The 23,883-nt window shown below is 38.1% G+C and overlaps 1 protein-coding gene across 2 annotated transcripts in view; it reads right to left on the bottom strand.

The window, feature by feature from the left end:
- Positions 1 to 3,680: 3,680 nt before the first annotated feature.
- SPAG6 (sperm associated antigen 6) overlaps positions 3,681 to 23,883 on the bottom strand; it is a 38,103-nt gene continuing 17,900 nt past the window's right edge. For both annotated transcript variants that reach the window (XM_076331680.1, XM_076331681.1), the window contains exons 5-11: positions 19,330 to 19,535; positions 18,291 to 18,464; positions 15,642 to 15,794; positions 13,057 to 13,248; positions 11,767 to 11,883; positions 8,836 to 8,981; positions 3,681 to 6,616 (exon numbers count right to left, since the gene is read on the bottom strand). In XM_076331680.1, the coding sequence (XP_076187795.1) occupies positions 6,550 to 6,616; positions 8,836 to 8,981; positions 11,767 to 11,883; positions 13,057 to 13,248; positions 15,642 to 15,794; positions 18,291 to 18,464; positions 19,330 to 19,535 (1,055 nt within the window). In that variant the 3' untranslated portion in view covers positions 3,681 to 6,549. The remainder of the gene's footprint in view (positions 6,617 to 8,835; positions 8,982 to 11,766; positions 11,884 to 13,056; positions 13,249 to 15,641; positions 15,795 to 18,290; positions 18,465 to 19,329; positions 19,536 to 23,883) is intronic.

Below are 23,883 nucleotides of genomic sequence, written 5' to 3'. Positions count from 1 at the left end.
GCCTCCCACTGCCAAATTTCCCTGTCTCTGGTGTGCTCCAAGCCCTTGTAGTCTTCACAGATAAGCTGGCGTAGGATTTGCTTTGGAGTGACTGAAAGCAAGAACATTTCATATTGTTAAACTGCTTATAGAATCGCTGGAGTTATGCTCCTTTCCATTCCCATAAAATGAAAATGTCTGTAGGAATCATGATCCAACACTAGGCTGGCATGAGCAGCACTGCCACTGTGTCACCAACTGATGCAACCACCTGGCCCCAAAGCAGGAGGCAGAGACAAGCTCCATGACCAAACTCAGAGATGGCTACAGCAAGGAGGTGTTACTCATGAAAGGAGATAGAAAACTTGAAGCTTCCTTGTATAGTCATTTCCCAAAGCAGGTAATAGCTGCAACACCAGTCTGTTACTGATTCTTCTCATCTTTCTTTCTATCTCATGCCCTGCACGGTTGGGGATTCAGTCTCCAACACAGAGCATGAGCCATTCCCCAAAAGCTCTAGAAAGATTTTCCTACCATTCCCTCATTTGAAGCACTGCTGGGGAAGAAAAAAAGAAAGTCATTTTATCACTTCTGCTTTGTTTCCAGCAAGAAGCAGAGCTGTTCAGAGCACAAAGGAGTACAGGTGATGCAGATCCAGTGCCTGATTCTCACTGCAATGGAAATCAGGTGGGTGCTGCTGACCTTAATGGAAATTAGTACCATAAAGCTGGCATTAGTGAGCAGAGGACCTGCCAATGACCTGCTCTCCTCCAGCCACTAAAGATGCTTTACAGAGGCAAGTCCTGTGAAAGCAAAGACAGAAATTGTTACGATTACCTTTTGGTTGACCATGCTTGCAAGTGTGTATGTACGTGTATACAGGGAGGGGTTACATAAAGATCAGAGCAGACTACGGATGGGAGCTGTTCTTTCCAACTTTTATACATTGCTTGAGTAATAAAAAATTAACTTCGCCCAACTCAGTAAACTCCGTTCCCTCTTTGTTCATATTCACTCTAGTATATCCATCATTTTTGATCCTCTACTGATTTCCATTGTTGGGGCTTATTTTCTGTGACTTGAGAACCTGAAATTACACTATATAACTTTGTAGCTCATTGAACTAACCAGCATTTATTTTAATTTAGTAAGGAAACATTTGGCTGGGTGTGACCAAATAAATACTGTGTCTAAACCAACACAAATATACTTTGCACAAGGCCATAAACCTGTCTCACAGCTCTAATGACACTGCAAGTCAATGAAGCTTCAGTGTTCTCATTAACATGATTCCATCAGACCTCTATGTTGCATATTATTATTTTTTAACAATAGATTGTAATATAATTTATAGCACTGTGGGGCAACGGAGGCTGAATCTTGGTAGTAATCCAACCCTTTAGGTTGACAATGGCTTTAACATTGACCTAATATTGAAAGGTGAACATGTACAGAGGCCATCAGACCTAATTATAAATAGGACAACAGGGATAAAACACATCACTAGCCTCTATCAGTGAAGACAAAACTTTCCTTGGGAGCAAAGGGCACAGATCTTGTCACAAGATTACAAAAAGTTTTGTCGCTGATATTGACACAAAAAATAATCAATAACTTTGTTTTAAAGAAAGACATTAACACACTTTCTCCCCCTCTCAAAACTTAATTTTTGTTATTAAAGGAACAAAATATAGAATAGCTAAAGTTAATCTGGGTACCTATTCTTTAACTCCGTTTGGAGGTAGGAACTAGTAGGAACAAGCGTATTTTTATGAAGAAAAAGCAAGCCTTCAAAATCTCTGTGGAAATCTGCTAAGATGATGACATTAGTACACTCACATTGTTCCTCTCCATAGCTTGCTGATGCATGACAGTGAACACAACTGGTTTCTGCTACAGACAGTAGATCATGGTCCTCAGCACTTCGCTGAGCACTCAGCAAGCCTCGTGATCGGACCTCTAGGTGGGAGGGAACACAAACAACTACAAAATGTGTTTAACCCAAGTAAGAGTAACTTCTTCTGAAAGGCAGCACAGTACCATTTCCAGTGTTAAAAGGCATTCTCATCATCAAAACATGCTTTAGTATTGCATATATGTATTTTCTAATTCAATCTTTTGTGCAGTATCTAGAAATACAGCAGAGTGGTAATAATGTAATTAGTATTTTCACTAGCTAAATTATAGAGCTGACTGCAGAATACAGCATTGTAGCATCAATATTAACAGTTAAGTATTATACAAAAATGACATCAATAGTTTCAGTATAGTCATGAGAGACGTCGTAATTTCCTCTTTCTCCAAGATCCCTTCAAATTGTGTCAGGTGAGGAAACTCACAAAATCCACTGGCTTTTAGTTCAAGTCAAATTCTAAAAATCAGCATCTCAAAGATTTCTTAGGTAAATTTTTGTAGGTTCTTGAACAATATTCCTTTCTGAATATGGTATTAGTTATAAAGAACTTAAGTTCTGCTGCATCGACCTCTCATATGAATTTAATTTTCCCAGCACTTCTGCAAGTTAACAAACGAGTGTAACAGATACTTCACAGCTGAAGATGATGATACATAGGGATTTGTAATAATTATCCAAGACCATAAAAGCAATCCTATGTCAGTGCAAGAAGTGGAACCACTGGCTTTGCAGTCTAGTGCTACTCCATACTTCCTTTCTACCCTGGTCACATAGTGAGATCTAAAATTCTAACAACCAAGATACTGGACACCAGTCAGCCATTAAGGAAGATACTGAGGCAAGCATGTTTTCACAGATTCCTCAACTGAAGGGACAATAGTCAGCCACCCCTACATGCCCCGAAATCAGAGGACTCCAATTTACACCAGAAGCTGAAGGCTATCCCACGGCACCCTCCATGCCTAAAACTCCCTTTTGGCCAAGCTAATTCACAACCCCCTACACCAAATCAAGAACACTGAGGATCTGCCCACACTCCGTCTGCTTCCTCATTACAGTAACTTTATGCTTTACTTCACAAAATGAGATTAATTTCTTCCTTCACCAGTTCCATTCAGCTCCTTCAACATTTCATTCGTTTGTTTGTTAAGATGCAGATCTCCAGCAGATTGATCACTTCAGATGAGACAAAGCAATCCCTTGGTAAATCCCTCTGGAAATGCAGAACATATTATATGCACAAGAGTTGAACTCCTTGAATTTCCCCTTTTCAGATCCTCTTGGTTTCCAGTCATTCAGATAAAGAATGGAGCTTTTGTAGGCCAGTTAATCCATCCACTGAATGAAATATGGTAAAGTTTTACACATCCACATGTTCTTTCAAGGCCCTGGTTTACATCTGTAGATGTAATAATAGCTGTAGTAATGTAGACAAAAATCATGGCTCAGGCCCCCAGACAAGATCTTTAAAGACTTGGGTTGAAAAGTCCCAACGCAGCAGTCAAAAGAACTGGCAAAATTATTTAAGCGCTGTCTCCACTTACATTTATTTCTGCCAAAGCTTTGGCTTAATTTTCTTTGTGTGTCTTAATAATCCACCTCTGTGAGAGGGATTCTTACTTGAAATGCTTGTATGTCCTAAGCTTAGAAGTAGGCACTGTTGAGAGGTAAGCTGAGACAAACACGCAAAGGTGGTGTCAGGCTCAAGCTGCAAAATGAGCCTGTTCTTCATCTTTTCTAGCATCATAGTCAGAAACTACCATGAAAACAGCATTTACACAATGAATTAAAATGCAAATCTACGTTTTATTCTATGAAATTGAGACAAATGATACACACTTGAAGCCTGCCAGAGAAGCAATTACAAACATTAATATAGTTTTAGATGACAACTTAAGCCAAATTAGAGCATGGAATAGAAACGCTGTACATCAGAGCTTGTGAAACACTACAGGAAAAAAGCAACTCTTGCCCTCGTAATGTAAGCCTAAAATACAAATTAGTGATAATTCTGCTGTAAAGGGCTAGATCCGTCTTGTGCAGACGCATACCTCCAGGGAAGCCTCCAGCCACAAGGTGTACGTACAATGCAGGGAAGCAGCCTGCCAGCAAAGGAACGCTGAGGGGGTCTCAAAGTATGTGGGAGAGGACCTTGCACTGCCATAGCCTACTGGGATATGGCATCATCCAGGAGAGTCCTGTGACAAGAGGCCAAACAGCCACTGGCCTAGGACAGAACTGCCTAGCTGATGTAAAGATGTATTTATGCTAGGTCTGATTTAGATTGTGCTCTGCACAATCAGATCGCTTTGAAGGTTTGCCTTGTGCAATCATTTCCTTTGTCAGGAATCAGAAAAAGACTGTGAAAAGACTGTGAACAAATTGTTTAGGCATTGAAATTTAACCCTGTGGAATCCTTACAGTGTAGCACAGTGTGACACAGCAGGAGCACATTTGTCAGGGGACTGAAGCCTCTTTGCTCTCTCCGCACAAAACATATACATTAGCATTGTGTGGTGTGGGTGTGCTCCCAAGCACATGATGCAGCTATGGGTACGCGGCTCCATGCCTACCCTGCCTCCCATCTGCACTGCAACTGCATTCAGCCCTCTGCACCATTTCTGTTCCGTTAGGGAAAATAAAGGCTTCAGATCCTTCAACACTGTCTGGAAGCCCTTCCATTACATTTTCTTTTAGAGATTGCACAAGATTTGATTTTTAAATATCCATAATGCATGTGAGAAAATTACTGAGTATTACAACAATCTTTTTAATAGACCTAATGTTTTTCCGCTAGTGTCCTAGCATTAATAATATCAGAATATAAACACCAAAAACAAAAAGGCATTTGGTAGAAGCTAGTCAGTGCCAAGACTTTTCACTCTGATGTGGGCTAAGGAAAGAACCCAGCTGGTGTGGTTTCTATACCAGCATTCATGACACCAACAGTTTCCGTCTCAGTTAGGCTCCATACAGCAAGGTACTGTGCATCCCCTGCTCCTCCTGAAGAGCAGAGTCTGGGAGCACCAAGTACCTCACAGCGGGAGCACAGCCCTCTGTAGAATTAAACCTTAACACAAGATAGCCCATCAATGTTTTTGTGAACTGCTGAAAAATATGCTGACAAGAATAAAAGAAAATAGTCATTTGGAATTTGGCAGAGAAAAGCCACTCTAAATCATTTCCAACTGCAATAAGTCTTTGCTCCTGTTTTACAAGTAATAGAAGAGACTATCCCTGTTTTATAAACTCATTCAGTTAGTATGTTTAAGAAAGTAGACAAGTTTCTCTCCTGCGGGGGTTTTCAAATATTGTCTTTCCTTGTGGCTGCCAGTATTTCAACATCCCATTCCAGAAACACTGTTTATTACTCTTGGGGCGGGGGGGGGGGCGGGGAGGAACAAACCACAGAAAACTGCTGCATATGAGGAAAAGAAAAATGGTTAGAAGAACAAAAAATGGTAAATGGCAGTTACATATTAGGGAATACTGAAGGGTTGTATGCTGCTCCCTGCTGCTACAGTACACCAGAGGAGTAAGCAGAATGTAAAAGTCTTTCCACTCTACATAAGAAGGCAAAAATATTTCCAGGACGTTACAGGCAAGAGCTCATACCTCCAATAACCTCCATGTTGATGTGATCTGCAACTTCAAGACTAAGTTCCAAATGTGTTTCAACTCAATTCTGCAGCAATTTCAGCTCTTGAAGAATAAGCACTGAGCAGCCTTAATCCCATCACTCAAATCAGTGGGACTCAAGTATCCTCAGGTTTCCTCTGAATGTGCTCAGAACTTTGCTAACAGTGTTCCCGCAGCCAAGCAATTCTCCTCTCTTCTGAGCCGCACAGATTTGCTGCTGACCCAAATGGAGCCAAACCTCCCAGGGTCCTTCCCTTTGTGCCCGTGGAAGTTCTAAGTTCACTCTGTCCTTTCCAAGAGGAACAACGATGCATACACCAAACAGCGTATTGCTTCTTCCCTCCACAGTGAATCCTGCCTTAATTAGGAGGACTTTCGCAGAAGATGTATTATCTACCATGCCAGGACCACCACACTATCACATCATGCAGAATTCAGCCCTTTTATCATCATCAGGTCTGATTATGTCTTTATTTAGCAGCTACTAATATGTTCAGAGATGCAAAATCACATCGCTTTACTTTCTGAAAGGTAGCAGTAAGAGATATCTCAGTGCAGAATGGATTCCATAATTAGAAAAAGCGCAGGGGCCAGCTTTTTCCCCCTCATCAAGCTTGGGAAGCTCTAAACAATATGCAAGGCAAAAGGGGAAAATGGCTACAGTATTGAGAAGGCTAAAATTTGAATGAGATAATAACAAACCTTTCTTGTGGAAGGAAAAGGAAATGACATTCTAAAAAAGCTGCTGTGATAAATCATCACCCCTGCATGAAATTCCATTCATATACGCTGCAATATCTGGTAGTAATGTTAGAGAAAAACAAAAAGGAACTAAAACTTAGCAACAAACAAGTTTATAAAGAGCAAAATATAGCTCACTGGAATTGCTGAGCTCTTTCAGTAGTTCAAACAGTAGAAGGAGATTTCAGAATCAAACAAGAGTTTCAACAGCTGTATTTGTATTACAGTCATAAAGGCATAAATGTGAAATACAGCTCTAATAAAAAAATTGAAGTTTATAAAACTGGATGGTAATTTTCCACCCTTTCCAGAAGTATCTCAGAATATCCAGGGGAATAATACCTGAAAGAGAAACATTTTGTTTGTGCATTAGACTACAAGGCATGTTCTGTGCTAAGTAATGAAACACTATTCATATTTCTATCGATCAGGAAAAAAAATCCTAGCATTAAACACTGGTCAAGGAGTTCTACAGTTATTCCCCTACAATGTTTTAAGAGCCTGCTTTTCAACTTACGTTATCGTTTATACTTGGAAGTCAAGTTTTCAAAAATATGTTTAGCTTCTTTTAGGGCATGTAGGTAAGTGGCTAGTTTTTAGATAGGTTCAGCAGCCATAAGCATTGCCTTTCCTGAGAAATGTAGATGTTAACTTCTTTTGAAATGATGGCCTTTAATAAAAAAGCATGAGTTTACACAGAACCATAGGCTGCCAGATGACAATAGTCTACTGCTGTTCATCAAACATAAGCACACAACCCAAAGCTAATGTGAAGTCTACATCAATGTGAGAGACATTGATTCTGGAACAAAAAAATTTATCACAATGACCTTCTGTCTCTAATGCCAGCTCAAGGACAGAGATTATCCAATAGGTTTTCATTAGAGTAAGAGTCTATGGTGCCATTATTGTCCTGCTGTCATTCAGTTGGTTTTCCACAATGGACCAACTACATGCTTCCAATATGCAAGTATCACCAAAGCTGCATTTAGTTCTCTTCCAGGTTAAGAGTATCTGAAATTTATTACTATTATTCTAAAAACATACATCTCAGTCCATTTCTGGTTTTGCAGGCATGTAAACTGTCATCTCTGAGCCCTGAAAGCTTTAACTATAAAGAGAGAGGAACACACTTCCATGTAATGCATTCCTAAAATGTATTCAAGTAGAAATCCCCAATGTTTTCACACTGAAGGAAGATCCATTTACCTTGTTGATTTTCATTTTCTGAAAGATTTCCGCATAATGTAACTCTTTAAAACTCGTATTAGTTCTCTGATTGTAAAGCTAACTTTTCAATGCATTATTATATTCAGTCTGCAAACAGCCTAAAATAACAGGTCTCCGGGACAAACCCAGAGCTGGAGTCTATTATAGCAGCTGTGCCTCAGGCAGCACAACCAACAACAGGCAGTAGCACAAAGAGGCAAGCTGGAGATGCTCGAAGGGGCCCTTTTCTTTATTACATCCCATCCTACATAAGTAACCTTGTTTCATTTACAGGGGAAAAAAATAGCTGTACCAAAGAAACATTAATTATATCCAGAAAAGTGTAAGCAAATGTCCTCTTTCCCTCTGAAGTATTAGTATTTGTAGCTGCAGAATAAAGTTTCTTTATGATTTTGCTTTACCCATTTGACAGCCACTGGCTTGTCCTTGTGGAGGCAAACGGGGCTTCATTTTGCGTGACTTAGTTTGTAGCTACTATTAGCTGAAGAACTCTGTTGCTGTAATTAAAATTGATGATGCAGATTTTCAGAGCCTGTAGAGGGAGTGCACGAGTACAGCATCCTTTTGATGTGTTGATGGACTGAAGGACTGGTAAATGGATATCTAGAATCTAGGAGGGCATTTCTCTCATTATTACAATTTAGGATGGTGACATTTTGACTGTAAGCTATTTAATAGTGTTTCTGTATTCATTAAGGGCAAAGTTCAACTTGCTGCAGACAGCTGGTGTATGGTCCTTTTATATAACACTTAAGCCTCATGATGAGGCTGGGGGAGGAAGGGCAGCTGTGGGCAGAGCAACTGTGCAGAAGAGCCTCTGGTCCCTCTGTACATCAGAGGAAGTTTCAAAGGAGCCTCTGAATACACTAATTCAGACAGGCTCTTAGGGAAGTCAAGGATGCAAGCAAAGATTCACCAATACCTGTAGTTTGGAGCCTGAGTAACCCATAAGTAAGTTATCAAGATAAACTAAACTTCCCACAGACATTCGTTAATATGAGAGCGGTTGTGCTGAAGTCTCGGAGTTTGTCTGGGTAGTGCAGGACTGACTTTTCTCCCCCAGTTTCCTGCAAGAGCATGATTATTTGGCCTTTGTTTACAGACAAAGAAATTTGATCCCAAAAACAATCAGAAAAGAGAAAGTGTTCAAAAGTATGTGTCTAACGGTTGTGTTACCACTGGGGCAGTTAACCAAATGTTATGCTGTTTCATTAAAAACAAAATTCACGTAGAAGTTAAATTAATATTGTAAATCCTTGCTTTGTGTTGTTCTTGTGAAAAAGGTCTAACAATGTTGTAAGTATGAATTTTTTAAATTTCATTTTCCCTACCTTACTATTTCCTCTGGATAGCAATTGTTAATAGTGTTGATATATTCCTGAAGAAGTGACCCAGGTTCTGCTTTTATTTCTTGAACCTTTTTAAGTCCACCAGTTGTTACAAAGAGACGACGTGCTTTACTGTCATGTGGTAACACCTACACACAGAAAAGTACATTAAAAAAAGAACATTTTCTTTTAAAGGAATCTCTGTGCTACTAGGCTCAAATATTGCTTATCTGTTTTTAATTCAGAGGACAGATAAAATGGAACACATCAGAGGTACAACATCTGTAATGACTACTGTATTTTAACACCCAGTTGTAGAGGAAAAAAATCATAAACCAGTCCTTTATTGTTATAACACAATTTAACATGTACTTTAATACATAACATATAAAAATACTGAATTTAATATTTATCTTTATGTAAATAATATTTCTTGAATTATTCCTACAGAGACAATACGATTGCGGAGATTAAATAGATAATAAAACCAGAACACTAATATGGAATAACAACAGCATCTGCTCCACTTAAACCAAGTTATTCAGGTCTTTTATGTCAATTCCCACAGTTTAATTGTAGAGCAGAATTTTATATCATTATAATGATCTAGTATAGATTAGTGCATGAAAACAATACTGAGAATTGTTGCAAGTGAACAATGCAGCCTTGAAGCATTACATGCTACTACTATTAAATTCCTAGATATTAAAATCCTGCAACACACTGTGTAGCCATGGAAGCCTTTTACAAACACACACACAAACACACAAAGCAAAAATGCGAAGTTTCTGCAGCCAAGGGGGACGAGAAGCAGAAATGATCAGACAATACATTCTGCGCTCCCCGAGTGATGCCAATATGCAGCTCCGTCCAGAGGGAGGGAGGGAGGGAGGGAGGGAGGGAGGGAAGGAAGTGGGGGCTGGGCCAGGCAAGGGAGAATGACAGCATGTAGTCCATAGGCCCACAGGGCTGCAAAAATATTAAAAAAAAAAAAAAAAAAGGGGGGGGGGGAAGAGAGAGAGAGAGAATGCAAGACGTCAGCTGCATCTACAACAAAACCAGATGGGTTTAAAACCAACTCTGACAGTTACATACTATGGGGGTAAAAGCATTTTGTAAGCCTTCACACTGGTCAGACAAATCAAGCTATAAATTTAACTGTATCTCAGCGTAAAACAAGAGTCTTGAAGGAGGAAGGGATTGCCTAAAAGGATGAAGGAAAAGAAGGATGAGATTTCTGCCATGCATATAAGCAAACAGCCTTCACTTCTCTGGTTCCTCTAGGCTGTACAAAATCAACAGACGGGTAAAGAAAAAACAGGGGAGCATAGAGACTTCTCCCTATTATATGCTCCACAGAAGTGTCAGGAACAACTGTGATCATTTCGTTGTGGGAACTGCAAAGACGGCTGTTTCCACCTATCTCCCAGAACAAGAACTGCCAAGAAGGAACTAGCAAGGAGACAGGATATGGCCCTTTCCCTGCCTTCCTCCTCCCCACTGTGACTCCCAGGCTGGATAAGACAGCAGAAAACTCTCTTGGAAGAGGCCCTAAAGACCTCTGAGACGCAGTCCCTTCCCCCAGTCCAAACTGAGACAGCATAGAATTGCACAGACCCTGAAAAGGATAATGCTAAAATGACACAGTCCAGCACTAAGAACGGATAGCATCTCACTCTGAAGCACAGCTCAGAAATAAGGCTTTTACTGTGCTATAAATAAGCCAACAGAAGTAATACAGCAGAACTCTAAGAATAGGAAATTCCCAAGCTATGGTACAGGAGAGAAAAATGCTTTTACTGCGGAGAACTTAATTTTAAATGTATACTTCAGAAGAGCAAATGCCAGACAAGTATAGTTTGTTTAATATAATGTAGGAGAAGAAGAAAAATGAAACAAAACAAAACATCAGCTGACATGAAGGGTACAAAACCACTTCAACAGCAAACAACATTCAAACCTATACACTGGGTAACCAATTACTATGCACTCAGCTCCTTAATAGCTCCAGTCAGCACACAGAAGCAAAAGGCACTGGATTCTGAGCAAATCTCCAATCTTTGTACAGACTTAGCAAGAAGACAGGACAAACCTAAATGTGGCAATGTAATCAGGAATCTGCACTACAAATAGTAGTGCTTCCAGATCTGTGATAATCAGAACTGAATATCAAGAGTGTTCTACTTGGCCACTTCCAGAAAGAACATCTCACCAAGAGAGCCTGGTACCCGCTGCTAACAGATTACACTGCAGAGTATTGCACAAAAAGTCTATAGTTGAGCAGATTTCCAACAGCTGGTGAACACTGCAGACACTGGAAATCTCCTGATTAGTTAGCAATTACTTAAATAATTTGAAATATTTTTATAAAATTGTATCACTTTTTACATGCTGCGCTCAAATCAACAATGTAATTAATAACAAACAGTTTCAAATTTTGAGAGGGATGAGAAAAGATTTGGGATTTTTACACTTACTTAACTGAGACTTAAAATTAATGAGGATAAAAGTGGTGAAGCTTTTGTACTCTAGATTATTGTAAAATACCTGACTTAAGTCACTCCTGTACAGACAGCTTGTACTTTATCTAAAACAGATGTGACTGGGATTTATGTGATACACTGGCTCAGTGAAAATATTTGCACGTGAGTTAATATTCCACATAGCCTCAAGAGGCAAGGAAGAAAAAAACACCTTGCTTATAAGCAACTGTTTTCCCAGTCTTAGGATGAATTATGGCAGGTTCCAGATGAAACAGTATCCAGCTTTATCAGACAAAAGAATGTGATGCTCCAAACTACTTCTGCAGGGGATGCTTGAGGATCCTGAGAAAACAACTGAGACCTTTAGAGAGACTTCATCTTTTGAAAGATAGCTTCCTTGCTAAATGGAAAACAATTAACATATTAGTCATCAAGCAGAGCCTTTTCTTACCTTACTAAACTGCCCAACAATATGTTTCATAATATTGGGAGGGGCATCATGCAGCAATGGTTCAAGTGCTGGAAGATACGTGCATTTCTGAAGGATGTTCTTTAAGGCTTTTTTAGTCTATTGAAATGCAAAATAAAATTCTCTAGTAAGATGTCAATGAAAACAACAAGAATTCATGTTATATATCACTGAATTCTGATCAAAAAAGCAAATTGATCAGAATTCTCAAAGAGCATTTTCTGAATAAAAATTATGATATCTATCAGGTCACTTAATGAAGAATCAATTTTCTACTTAGATTTATTAAACCTCAAAACCTACAGCGCATCATATTCTTATTATGTTATCTATGGTCAAAGCAATGGCAATTTTCCTTTGACTAAAATGGAAGCAGTAGTAGACCCTTTAAATAAATTGTACTGTAATATAATAAGAAAGCTAAATCAAAACACATTTTGAAAGATTGTATTTTAGAAGTGGCTTACTAGCAAAGTGCACTACCATCCAGTCAGGGAGGGAAAGAGAGAGTGAAACAGCTGTACATCAGTGCTTAGTTGAAAACAGACTCAATGCTGACTGCTACAAGCAGTAATGACCTTCTTGGGTAGGTTTATAGGTACAGCTAATTTGTCCTTGATATTTTGGTGACCACTGAAAATGACTATACAAAAGTTATTTTACAGATCTGGAACATTATACTTCAGTAGAATGTACATAAGCATAGTACAAAATGGGAGACCATATCCTGTCGTATTACACTCTTCAGTTGGTTCACTTACTGTTGCTCAAAAATAGACTTCACCAAACTGCAACTCTACTAGCTCCCACACAAGGAAGGCCCTAAACACAAACAGTTGCATGTTTTCAAGAGCTTTGAGTATTTGTTACAGTTTTACTATAATAATAAAAATGTAAGCAAATCTACTACAAGGACTATAGTATTTTGCACAAGAGCTTATACTTCCAAAAAAAAAAGTAGATAATTAGAAATCAGTCACTCACAAGAAATTACAGCATTTATGGGTGTATGCAACTCTGATCTAAACTGGGAAGAAAATGAGGGACTAGACTGCTGTGATTGTAACATATGATTTGGTATGCACCATATGCACACCCATTAGGACCAGCCAGTCCTAATTAATGACACACAGCCTTCGGCCACCCTACACCCAGGAAATCTGTGACTCAATGAACATCAATCAAAGCACATACCATTTAGTAGTTTTTAAGCACTTATACCTGTTGATTACAATAAATATCTCATACTGCAGATACTACAAATATACTTGCTTTCATTTGAAGATCTTCTGAACTGCGTGTGTCCATATACATAGCAAGCAGTGTGGGTAGCACGTTCGCTACTGCAACAGCACGTGCATGCTCAGGAGTATGTCTTCCAACCTGTCCCAAGGCCCAAGCAGCTGCTGCCTTAATATGATCTTCATGTTCTTCTATCAAGCAGGCACACAGTGGTGGTATTCCCTGTAGCATTAATCAAAAGCACACAACCTTTACAAATCTACGCCAGGGAAGGACAACTTGAAACTGATACAGATTGTTAGAAAATGTTTCTCTATTTACACTCTTCTAAAATAAGCTATAAGAGAACGCATGCTAGTGGTGTCATATTTTTACAACATCATGACTAGCAAGAATTTTGAATAAATCTTAATAAATCTAGTTAAAGAAAGAGAAAAACAGATTCAATGTTCTAAGTCAGAAGGCAGTCTGAGCTAACACACAAATTTAAGGGATAAAAGGAATACATGACACAATTCAGGCTGTACTAAGAGTAAAGGCTTCAGTTGTGTCAGACTGAAAAGAAAAGAATTTGAGTGTTTATGAATCTATGAAAGCAGCTTAAGACCAGAAGGGCTGAATCATTGAGTCTTTCTTTTTTTTTATCCACAGCACTAAATTTCAACTTATCAACCTCTTCCTGAGTCCAGTAGTTCATGTTTGACTCATCCAATGACTTCCAGAAAGGTTTCAATTCTTGATTTGAAGACATCAACAGATGGAGAATACCTCACTCACATCCAGCTGTTACTGAAGTTCTTCTGGTTCAGGGTCACAATCTTTATCCTTTCTCCACAGGATTATGGAGCTACTTAGTAGCTGGTATTTTATGCCAGGGTACTTCAATAGGAATCATTTCATGCTACTTCAGGTAAGGCAAGGCTACTAAACCCCTAACTAGAAAACATTTTTCTCCATCCCATGGATCATTTTTTAGTCTTTTCTGCATACTCTTCGGGGTTTTTTCAAGATCCTTTTCAAATACAGACAACAGAACTATATGCACTAGTACTACAGATAGATTAACTTCTCTTTTCTAATAATGCTTCATCTTCTACTCTTTAATACCACAAAGGACTGAACTGTCTTTTTTTTTTTTTTTGCCACTGCACTGCAATAGAAGACCACAATGAAGTGTTTGTCCAGTATGACCCCAAAAATCATTTTTCAAAATTCATCCTTTCCAGGATACAGTAACATGGAATGGAGCTATCACTTTACATCATAACATCATAGATGTGTAACTGCATGGGGTTATGCCACAGTGCACTTCTTTCAAATGGTTCCAGTTTACCAAGCCATGTCCTCACCACTATGTACCATTCCACAAGCTTAGTTTCCCCTGAAAGAAATTTTTTTTAAGTGGTTTTTGGGTTTATTTGGGTTTCTTTTGTGGATCATTCATTAAAATATTTAATTTCATGAGAGTTTGCACAGATTCCTACAAAATCTCTCACTGCGCTCCCATTCAGTTACGGTAGCAAACATTATTACTCTTCAAAAATTTATCACTTGGGTGCTTCCCCATGAAGCATGAGGAATTCCTCATGAATCCTGGATTCATCCCACTTAACGTCAAGCATTCAACAGCAGGAGCATATTTGCTCTAGGCATCCCTGAAAGTGGAGAGACGGAGACACATCCAGGGAAGAAGGGCATCCAGAGAGGGCAAGGAAAAAGTATCTATTTCTTTAGTTTTCAAATGCAGAAGAGCATTTTTTTGATCACTCCTACCCTCCCTGCATGCTTACTGATGTTACGTTGTAGCAATTTCCATTTTTTAACTTGCATTCCTACTAGAAGACATTTCTGTTCCTCTGTTTTTATTGTTTTGTTGTTTCCACTCATACAGTATATTTTAAATGACTGACACAGTGTGAAAATGGGCCAACAATGCTCAGTGAAATTACTTCCTCCCTCCTCTCATTAGTTAGCATTATTCACATCAGAGTATTATGTCAGGCACTAATTTCACCTATTGTGAATATTGCAAATTCTTTCCCTTCTATATCATTGCCCAGCAGAATTTATTTAAACCCGAAAATGTATAGCTTATCTCCTTTGAAATGTCACTTGCACAACTGAATCAAACCATACTACATTAGAAACTGAGGTCTTTTCAAGTCTGAAGATTCCTGTTGCAAGACTACTCTAGCAGTACTAGCAGAGTCATGCTAGTGCAATGAAGAACGTGCCATTAAACATTCTTGTTTCAAAAAGGGTTTTGATGTAGCCACAAGTATTCATTTTAAGAGGAAACAGACCATAGAAATTCACTGACTTATTTTCTGTACCCATGCAATTGCAGCACAGAAAAATCATGTACCATAATACAAATGGATGTTCACAAACTAATCCAGGACATTTTATAAAAGGTTCAACTTCATAAAGACACACGTTGATCAGGTTACCACATAATTTCAGCCACAGCAAGCAGCAATATTAGGAGAACGTGCATTCATCAACAGCAAGTATATAATTCTGTCACAAAATAAATTCTCCTCCTATATTAATTTGTATCTCTTTCTCAGAATACCACTGAAGAGTTATAGGAAGACAACAAAGTGATAGCTAACCTTGGAGACAATCACTGCCATTGACAGGTTCTCCGAATGAGCTGCTACGTAACCAAGCATCATGATGCCAGGCAGTCTGACAGTCCCTCTGCAGCTGCCAATACAATCAATCACAGCAGCAACTCCACCTGCATTTACTATAAGCTGTGAAAGCTAAAAAGATAAACAGAAGAGATTAGATACTGTGAAGTATCAACAGGCATAAAGCACTACATCAGAAAAGTCTTTCAGTGTATTGCTCCTGATTTACAAAATAAAGCTGGAATAAGAGTGATGTATCATACAGACTGTTGGGCACTAAGTGCAGCATGAAGTTCTCAGGAATGAAGCTGTTTTGCTACTCTGTTTTTGATTGACTTTACTGCGAGGAAATCAGGACTCTGAATTCTTGATGCTGTACAGCATGGAATGACATATTCTCAACACCATTAGCATACACCAAAGAATCATGCAAATGACAGCCTAATACATGAATGCCCTTGAAGATGCACCTACTGAGCCAGATAGTCTTTCATACTAGTGCCCACTCATTCCCAAGCCAACATCATATGTTCCATGCAGGGTCAGAGGGAAAGGCCCTCTCCTCCTCTCACCTGCATTCTAGATAACCTCTGCAGCATAAAAGTCTTTGTGGATCCCCCTACTGAGGCATGAAGCCAAAGACAACTGTCATGGATGCGCAAAACCAACTTGGACTACACCATTCTGCCATGTTAGGGTATTCTGAGGGAGGTGTCCAGGGAACACACTAGATGGGCAATGGAGTTTGCCCCAGAATGCCAAACTATATAGCCTTGCTTATAAATGATAATCATGTCCACAGTCTATGATGCTTGCTGTGTGTATCAAGCTATGCAACATGTTTCTTTCGAAAAGGTATCACTTCTCACATCACTTGAAGGACAGCAGTAGTGTATGTATGATATCAACAATGCATAGAAATTAAAATAACTTCATATTATGATTATTTTCTTCTATCTTATTAGGTATATCACATTTTTCCCAGATTCCAAAGCAAAAGAAACAGGTTAAGTCAAAATCAAATGAACAAAACTGAGGCATGTGGATTTCCAATCCAATTGATTTATATGAATGTCCTGGTTTCAGAAGAAAATTAACTCTACCCCAGCCGAAGCCAGGACAATAAACATAAAATCCACTGTTGCCTTAGAGCCTTTAAAAGGGGACTGTTTTCTTCATTAAACAGCTAGATGAAATTTAAAGTTATTACTTAGGAAAAACTGTCCACATGATTGTGAACTGCAGCCAGTGAGGACCAAGTCCTACGTCTGGGCACAGCCCTGTACACAGAGCTCCTGCACAGACACACTCCCTGGTGCTGTGACCCTCAGGCCCCGCTGCAAGTCCCCCAGATCCTGACCTTCACATGAATTTTACTGCATATGCAGATAGAGAGCTGAGATCCAAAAGCCACAACGCTCACACGACTGACACAGCCAACTCCTCTAGAAATATCGTTTGCCAATCTGTCTCTGCTGCGACGTGTTGCTTGAATAGAGTTGCTCAGAGATGGACAGAGATCACTGTCACTCTAAAGTGGAACGTGGTTTGTGTCTTCCCACTGGGAGTCACCAAGATACTTCCTACAGCTCCTTTGGAGAGCTGCTAGAATGGCCAATTCCCCTTGCATGGAGGATCCTGCGCTAGCAGCTCTTCTGACTTTACCTGCAGTCTTGTGAGTTTGGCCTCTGGCTTCCGACTCTAGTGCCCCCCTTTGATAATTATAATTTCTTCACTTTTTTGAGAAAGTGAAGTTGCATTGCTCATGAGGTGCAGAGAGAAAGCAGGAAATGTGACAAGACTGCAACCTTTAATCACCAACAGCTTAAAGACTAGCAGACTGAAGAAACAGCACAATATTCAAGTTTAAACAAACACTTCTCAATTGTTAAGCTAGTATCATGATTTTGAAATGACTGTGCTCAGCATTAGTGTGTTCCACAAATACATTGCTTGTATTTCATTCCAGAGTCACATTTACAGCCTTTTAATTATCTCTATGGTCTGACAGATTAACATAGTTACAATTACTTGTTTTTCCTATTTATTTTGTATTGACTTTGCCAAACATCCCCATCTTCCTGTATCAATTATTGGCAAAAACATTGCAAATGGTGAGACTCAAATTATGAACTCAAGCTAATAAAAGAAACTACCGTCAGTTTAATAATAACTAAGAGAACTTTTGCCCTTCATTGTCATTGGAAAAATAATTAAAATGTGATCCCAGCACCCCAGAAGATTTTTAGAAAAGACACACACCATCTATTATTGTTATAGGCTGATCTTGTCATTTATTAGCTGGTATCATGACTTCTGTGAGGCTTTTCTCATGATATTTTTAGTATCTAGGACTGACAATACTGTCAGGCTAAAATTCCCTCTCTGCGAGATATCTTATGGAATAAAGTAGCTAGGTACGCATTATATGATTCCCACTTTCCTAACCAAATTCATATTCAATACACATCTCATAACTTCAGCAAGCATTTCCATATTTTTCCAGCGAACATGCCAAACAGCTATTTGCCTTCCATTTCAAAAAGCAAATGACAGAATAATCCTGTATTTTATTTAAAGTGTAAAATCTAATGATATGACCTTGTATTTGCATTTTCAAGGTTTTACCTCAGGCGTATGCTTTGCTATCTCTCTAATTAAAGTTGCACCATTTTTCTTGACGTATTCATCTGAGTCCTTCAGGCATGTGAGCACAACTGGGAAAATTTCTGCTTCAACCACCAACTCTGCAAGATCCACTGAATGCTTTGCTATTTGGCTTAGAGCTGACAGCACCTGACGCTAGTAAATAAAAATTGTTATAAAATCAATAGTATACAAACATCCCACAACATACACTCCTGCACACAAAAATCTATTGCATCAAGGAAAACAAAGCAGGATAGGGAAAACAATTACAGCTATTTTACAATTCACTGAGTCAATTCATGCACGAATATAATGGCACAGAACATTCGCTGGTTCCTGAATAAAAGTTTCTCCTTTGTTTTATCCCATTCAAGCTTGCTATGTATTAAAAAGGAAAAAATATATATACCATTTAAAACTGTAATTTAAAATTTAGTGAAATCTATAGAAAGTATCTTTTTTTGCATAAGTTTGGTCTGTCAGACCTTGTATTAAAGAATTTTTATCTATTTGTTTCAAGTGGCATTTTTATGTTGTCTTCTGTTTCTGTTAAACAGAAAAATTATATTAAGAAACAAATTTTTTGTCAGTTAAACTCTAGTGGTTAAACCTTCGACAACAGCTATTTACATCAGACAGTACATTCTAAAATACAATAATACATTTAATATTAACTGGTTTATAGTACGCAAAACCTTTTCTGTAACTGAATTTTGCAAATTTTATCTATTAAAAATATCTGTTGCATTCTTCATACACTATATAATTGTAAAAAAAAAAAAAATATCATACTATTCACTTTAAAGATTAGTTTAGCTGTTCCTCACAGAGCAGCAGTTTTTATCCAGTAGCTAAATCTGTGAATATGTTCACAACTCTTTGTCACTAACTATGTAGTTACATTTTGTTAGCGCCCAAAACAAGAGCTTCCTAAATAAATATGGACATCAGTGTCTCTGATTCAATGTCAAGTAATGATTGGTATAATGGAGATTAAAAAAATAATTTGTAAATGTACCTTCAGTTTAGCATCAGGGTTCAGGATCATCTGAGCTAAGTGAGCGATAGCTCCTGCATCCACTACTGTCTGTGCTAACTCTGGAGAATGCTTTGAAATATCACTGAGAGTTGAAGCAGCAATCCTTTTCAAAGCAATTTCTGGCTCCTGGATACAGAGCACTAAAAGAGGAACAGCTCCTGCATCCACCACAGCTTGTGACAGTTCTGTAGGTCCAAGGAAAGTAATTAAGTGAGTATGGGTGACTGACCCTTGTGCAAGCCATTTTTCACCCTGACAGATACAGCAAAGGAAAAAGGGGAGGGTGTAGTTCACTGTCTCGACATCTGCATTTCAAATCAGCCCTCCTGGTTTCATAAACCGTGTGGACCAATCCACAACTGAAAAGAATGCAGGTCAATAGATGGACCCCCATTTACATGCACACATTTGAGGTAGATTAGGCTGAAATGGTTTGTTATTCTGTTTTCTTTTTCTTTTTTTAAAGTAAGCAGATGTCAGCTGTTTAAACCCTGGCTATTCTACACTGATCAATAGGAAAGCATTTTATGCATGGCTAACAACAACACAGAAAGCCAAAGTACCAAAATTTTACCAACCACCTAATTAGAGAGCATTTTACCCTCTTTAAATGATAAGCAGATATTAGCATAGATCAAATGCCAAAAACAGAAATACAAAAAACATACATAAAAGATTTATCTTACATAAAAGATTGGAAAAATGGAACTTGCTGATCAAAGCTAGGTTTTGCTACCATACGTGGGACAAGACAGAATTTATACTTTAATGACATGAAAATGTTATCATACACAATTACACAAATGAGAAATATCATCAGTGGGATATTGTGTGTCTGAGATTAGTACAATATCCTTAACTAACTGCACCTTAAATAAAAAAGAAAAAAAAATCTGAGCATATGATTAGCTGACATGGACAAAAATTACACTATTAGAAATTCATTAGCTCTCTCCATGTATGCAGCATTAATCACAGTCCTAAAATAAGAATTACTGGATATCAGAAGAAAAATTTATACTATAACCAAGCTGTGCTATTTTGAAATAGTGTTGAAAAAGTGGTAAAAATCATGGGGGATTCAATAATCTATTAGGTTCTTAGTACAGTTTTGCTACACCTTATTATGCGTATCCATTATTATCTTTAACATTTATCTTGACTTACAGTACCATGGCAACATATGGCTGTTGTATTTCAAGACTCTAACTTAGCTTTTGATTTATAGTCCATCCATAAAGAGATTTTCATACTAAGAAAAATATAGCATACTTCATTAAATATACATAGACTAATATAGTTTTTCATGAAATCTAAGTCATGTCATCATTACGTTGTTAATATCCAAATAATGTTCCTGACCAGATTTGTTTTCAATTAGTGATGTATAGCTATACACTCCAATACATGTGATAAGTCAAATATTTACAGTCTGTTATTTTGTAATATTTTAAAGAAAGTATAAATATTACCTCACAAAATTATAATAATGCAGTAATTTTTAAACTAATACAAAATTAACCCTTCAAGATTCACTTTTCAAATAACTATTTGACTGAAAATGGAGAGTGTGCATCCTCCAAATACACGCAAATCGTAAGATTTCAACAAAACCCAAATGCTATATCTTCAGTTTTACAAATTTGAAATGAAATGTACCTGAAACGTATCTGAAAACAAACCTGAAAACTTAGCTAATCAATACAAGTGGTATAACCTACATTCAGCTTTTCATGGAAAAAGCCATACTTGATTTCTTCAAATTGTATTTTGATGCTGTACACTGACCAAGTGGTATACATCATGAACTACTGACCAACAGTCCAGATTAATCCATCCGTCTGTGCCTCAGAAGCAACTTGAGAGCAACCAATTCAATTGCCTACAGTCTGCTAAGAGATGCTAATATCAGGAAAATCATGTCAAGAAGGACAGGATACTACTAGAAGAATGGGTTTCTTTGATGCCTTATGAGCTGAAATCATGAAGTTCAAGTAGGGAGAGAAAGAGCAATACTTCAAGGTCACAGCTACACCCAGGCATGCAAAAGCAACCATAAAAGTTATTTTAAAAGAGCAAACTAAATCTGATTCAATTTTGATCAGTTCTTGCTGTTAGGAATCTGACATCATTTAAATACTGACGGTTACTGTTGGTCATGGTTAATTAAATGGTTGTTCTTTCAGTGGTGTTTATAAGCTTCATGGCTAATAACTTACCACACGTAGGGCTGGACCATGTGTCAAAAGACAGACAAGCAGTACATGGACTGTCAGAAAAACAGGAAAGCTGAGGCAGGGACAAAAGAAAATATAGATCTTCCCATCACATTCCCCTGCAAACTCAGCCCAAAACTACGATTCTAAGTATTAATGATTCTATGATAATTGTAATTCTTTTTTCTCAAAAAGAGGCTCAATTAACCTTCCCACTTGGTAGAACATCTTTAATTCAGACTACACACCAAAGGATTCATGAAACGTTGCTATCCAATTACAAAACACAGACTGAGCTGAAAAAAAATGAAGGCTGAGAAAGAGTTAAAGGAGAAAATACAGTTGTCAAGAAGAAATTTTTAAAAATATTCAGTCAAAGAAATTAAAAGAGCTGGAACAAATTACAAAAAGACTTTTCTGAACAATATGCCAAGACTGCATTATAAGGGCAAAGACAAGACCAATAGCTGAAGAAGAGAAAGACAGCAGAGAAAAACTAATTTATGAACTTCATTTAATTCCACAGGAAGTTATGAAAACCCTGGGCTTCGAACTTCAGTTTGGGGTACAACTCAAGGAACCTGTCCAATTACATGATGATAAAGTAGGACTCCTCCCTACGTGAGTGAACGTAGGAAATGTTATTCTACGTATGCTCAGAGACAAGAGAACGAAGACTCAAAACCCACCATAAATTAGTTGCTTTTGTCCAGAACAGTATGAGGCAGATTTTAGCAAATGGAGATACTGCAGACATGAAGACAGACTGACATGGAGGTAGAAAAAAGACTGATAAAGAAAGACTTCGGAGTTTAAGATGTTACCAGTTCAACTAAAAGTTGTAGTAGAGTTGTACTGATTTGTCTCAATACAAGAGTACTCATCAGGGACTAAGAAATTAATTCAAAGCAAGCTGAGGCCTAGTCATGCGTTTATGTGATCAGGAAGAGTGGAAAGTGAACGAAGAGGAGTCAGTAAGATGCTGACTACATACCCATTGAACTCAGTGGGAAGTCTTACAGGATTCATCTAACCTGGTTTAAGTTGTTACTAAAAAAAATCCATACTAACATTAACATGTTGGCAATAATAGTATGGATAAAAAAAAAAAGATTAGGGAGAAAAGATGAAGGTGAGAAAGTGAATGTGCAGGTAGTCCCCAGAGAAGGAAAATCAGCTCTGAACAAATGCCATATTCACATAGTGGAGCAGCAGCAAAACCTTCTTTGCTTGGAAGCAAATGCAAGTTTCAGTCCAGACCAGGGTTCTCAAACAGACCCTGCTGTGGTGGCAGGTGTATCCACAGGAAATAACAGGTTTTGACCAAAACAACCACCCATACTATATTTTTCTGAGGACTGTGTGATCATGTAACAGCCACAGAGGAAGACTCTAATCCCCACAAGTAGCCCAAGGGCTGCACTTCAAAATCACACGTTTATGCAGACCACTACAACCACAGTGCTAAAGATTCCACTGGAACCAGCGGGAAAACCTTTCATCAGGAGAAGGATGGAGGTCATTAATTACAGGGCAAGCTTAGACCCTGGAATAAGACAAAGTTACTGCTAGACTCAAATCACTGAAGAGCTGAGCAACCTGGTCTAACCTTGTAGCTGACCCTGCTTTGAGCAGGAAGCTGGACTAGAGACCTCCTAAGGTCCCTTCCAAGCTGAGCTATCCTATGATCCTAAGGGTACCACTGTATGACAGAAAATAAGCATAACTGCACTCTCAGCAATATACTTGAGTATAAATAGTGTTGTTTATTTTTGTTTTCCTACCAATTTACAATATGCTGAAGCAGATAGGAGACAATTAATAAATTTTTATGTAAGCAAAGCAAATGGAAAGCTAAGTTATTTGCATATCTCGAACATAAGAATTTTGCATTTTAAAAGTAACTGAATATGGCATAAGTAAAAATTTACAAAATACTTTTCATGAACCTGATGGTATTTTGATGGTATTTGAAACACTTTACACTTCTTTTCAAACACAAATAGTAGAAACAATGAATGGCAAAATTACAGCATACTGATCTGTATACTTTGGAGTAAGATCAGCGTCTGAAATTCAGCTCAAAGGGATCTTCAAGAAAGAGCAGAACTGCAAGAGCTGTTCCTAAATTTTGGAATCTGACCTGGCAAGATTTCTAGTGTCTTCAAATCTCATGAGACATTTGTCTTGACCTAAAATCTCACAGGCCTTCCGGAGACATCTGTTCACAGAAGAACTGCATTTTAAGAGATCGTTGTATGAAGACAGTAGGGAACTTGCTAATCAGAGAATGTTTTCATCAGGAAAAAAAAAAAGA

This window comes from Aptenodytes patagonicus, chromosome 2 (assembly GCF_965638725.1).
Source record: "Aptenodytes patagonicus chromosome 2, bAptPat1.pri.cur, whole genome shotgun sequence".
NCBI classification, from domain to species: Eukaryota; Metazoa; Chordata; class Aves; order Sphenisciformes; family Spheniscidae; genus Aptenodytes; species Aptenodytes patagonicus.
This window is presented reverse-complemented; position numbering and strand designations above follow the sequence as displayed.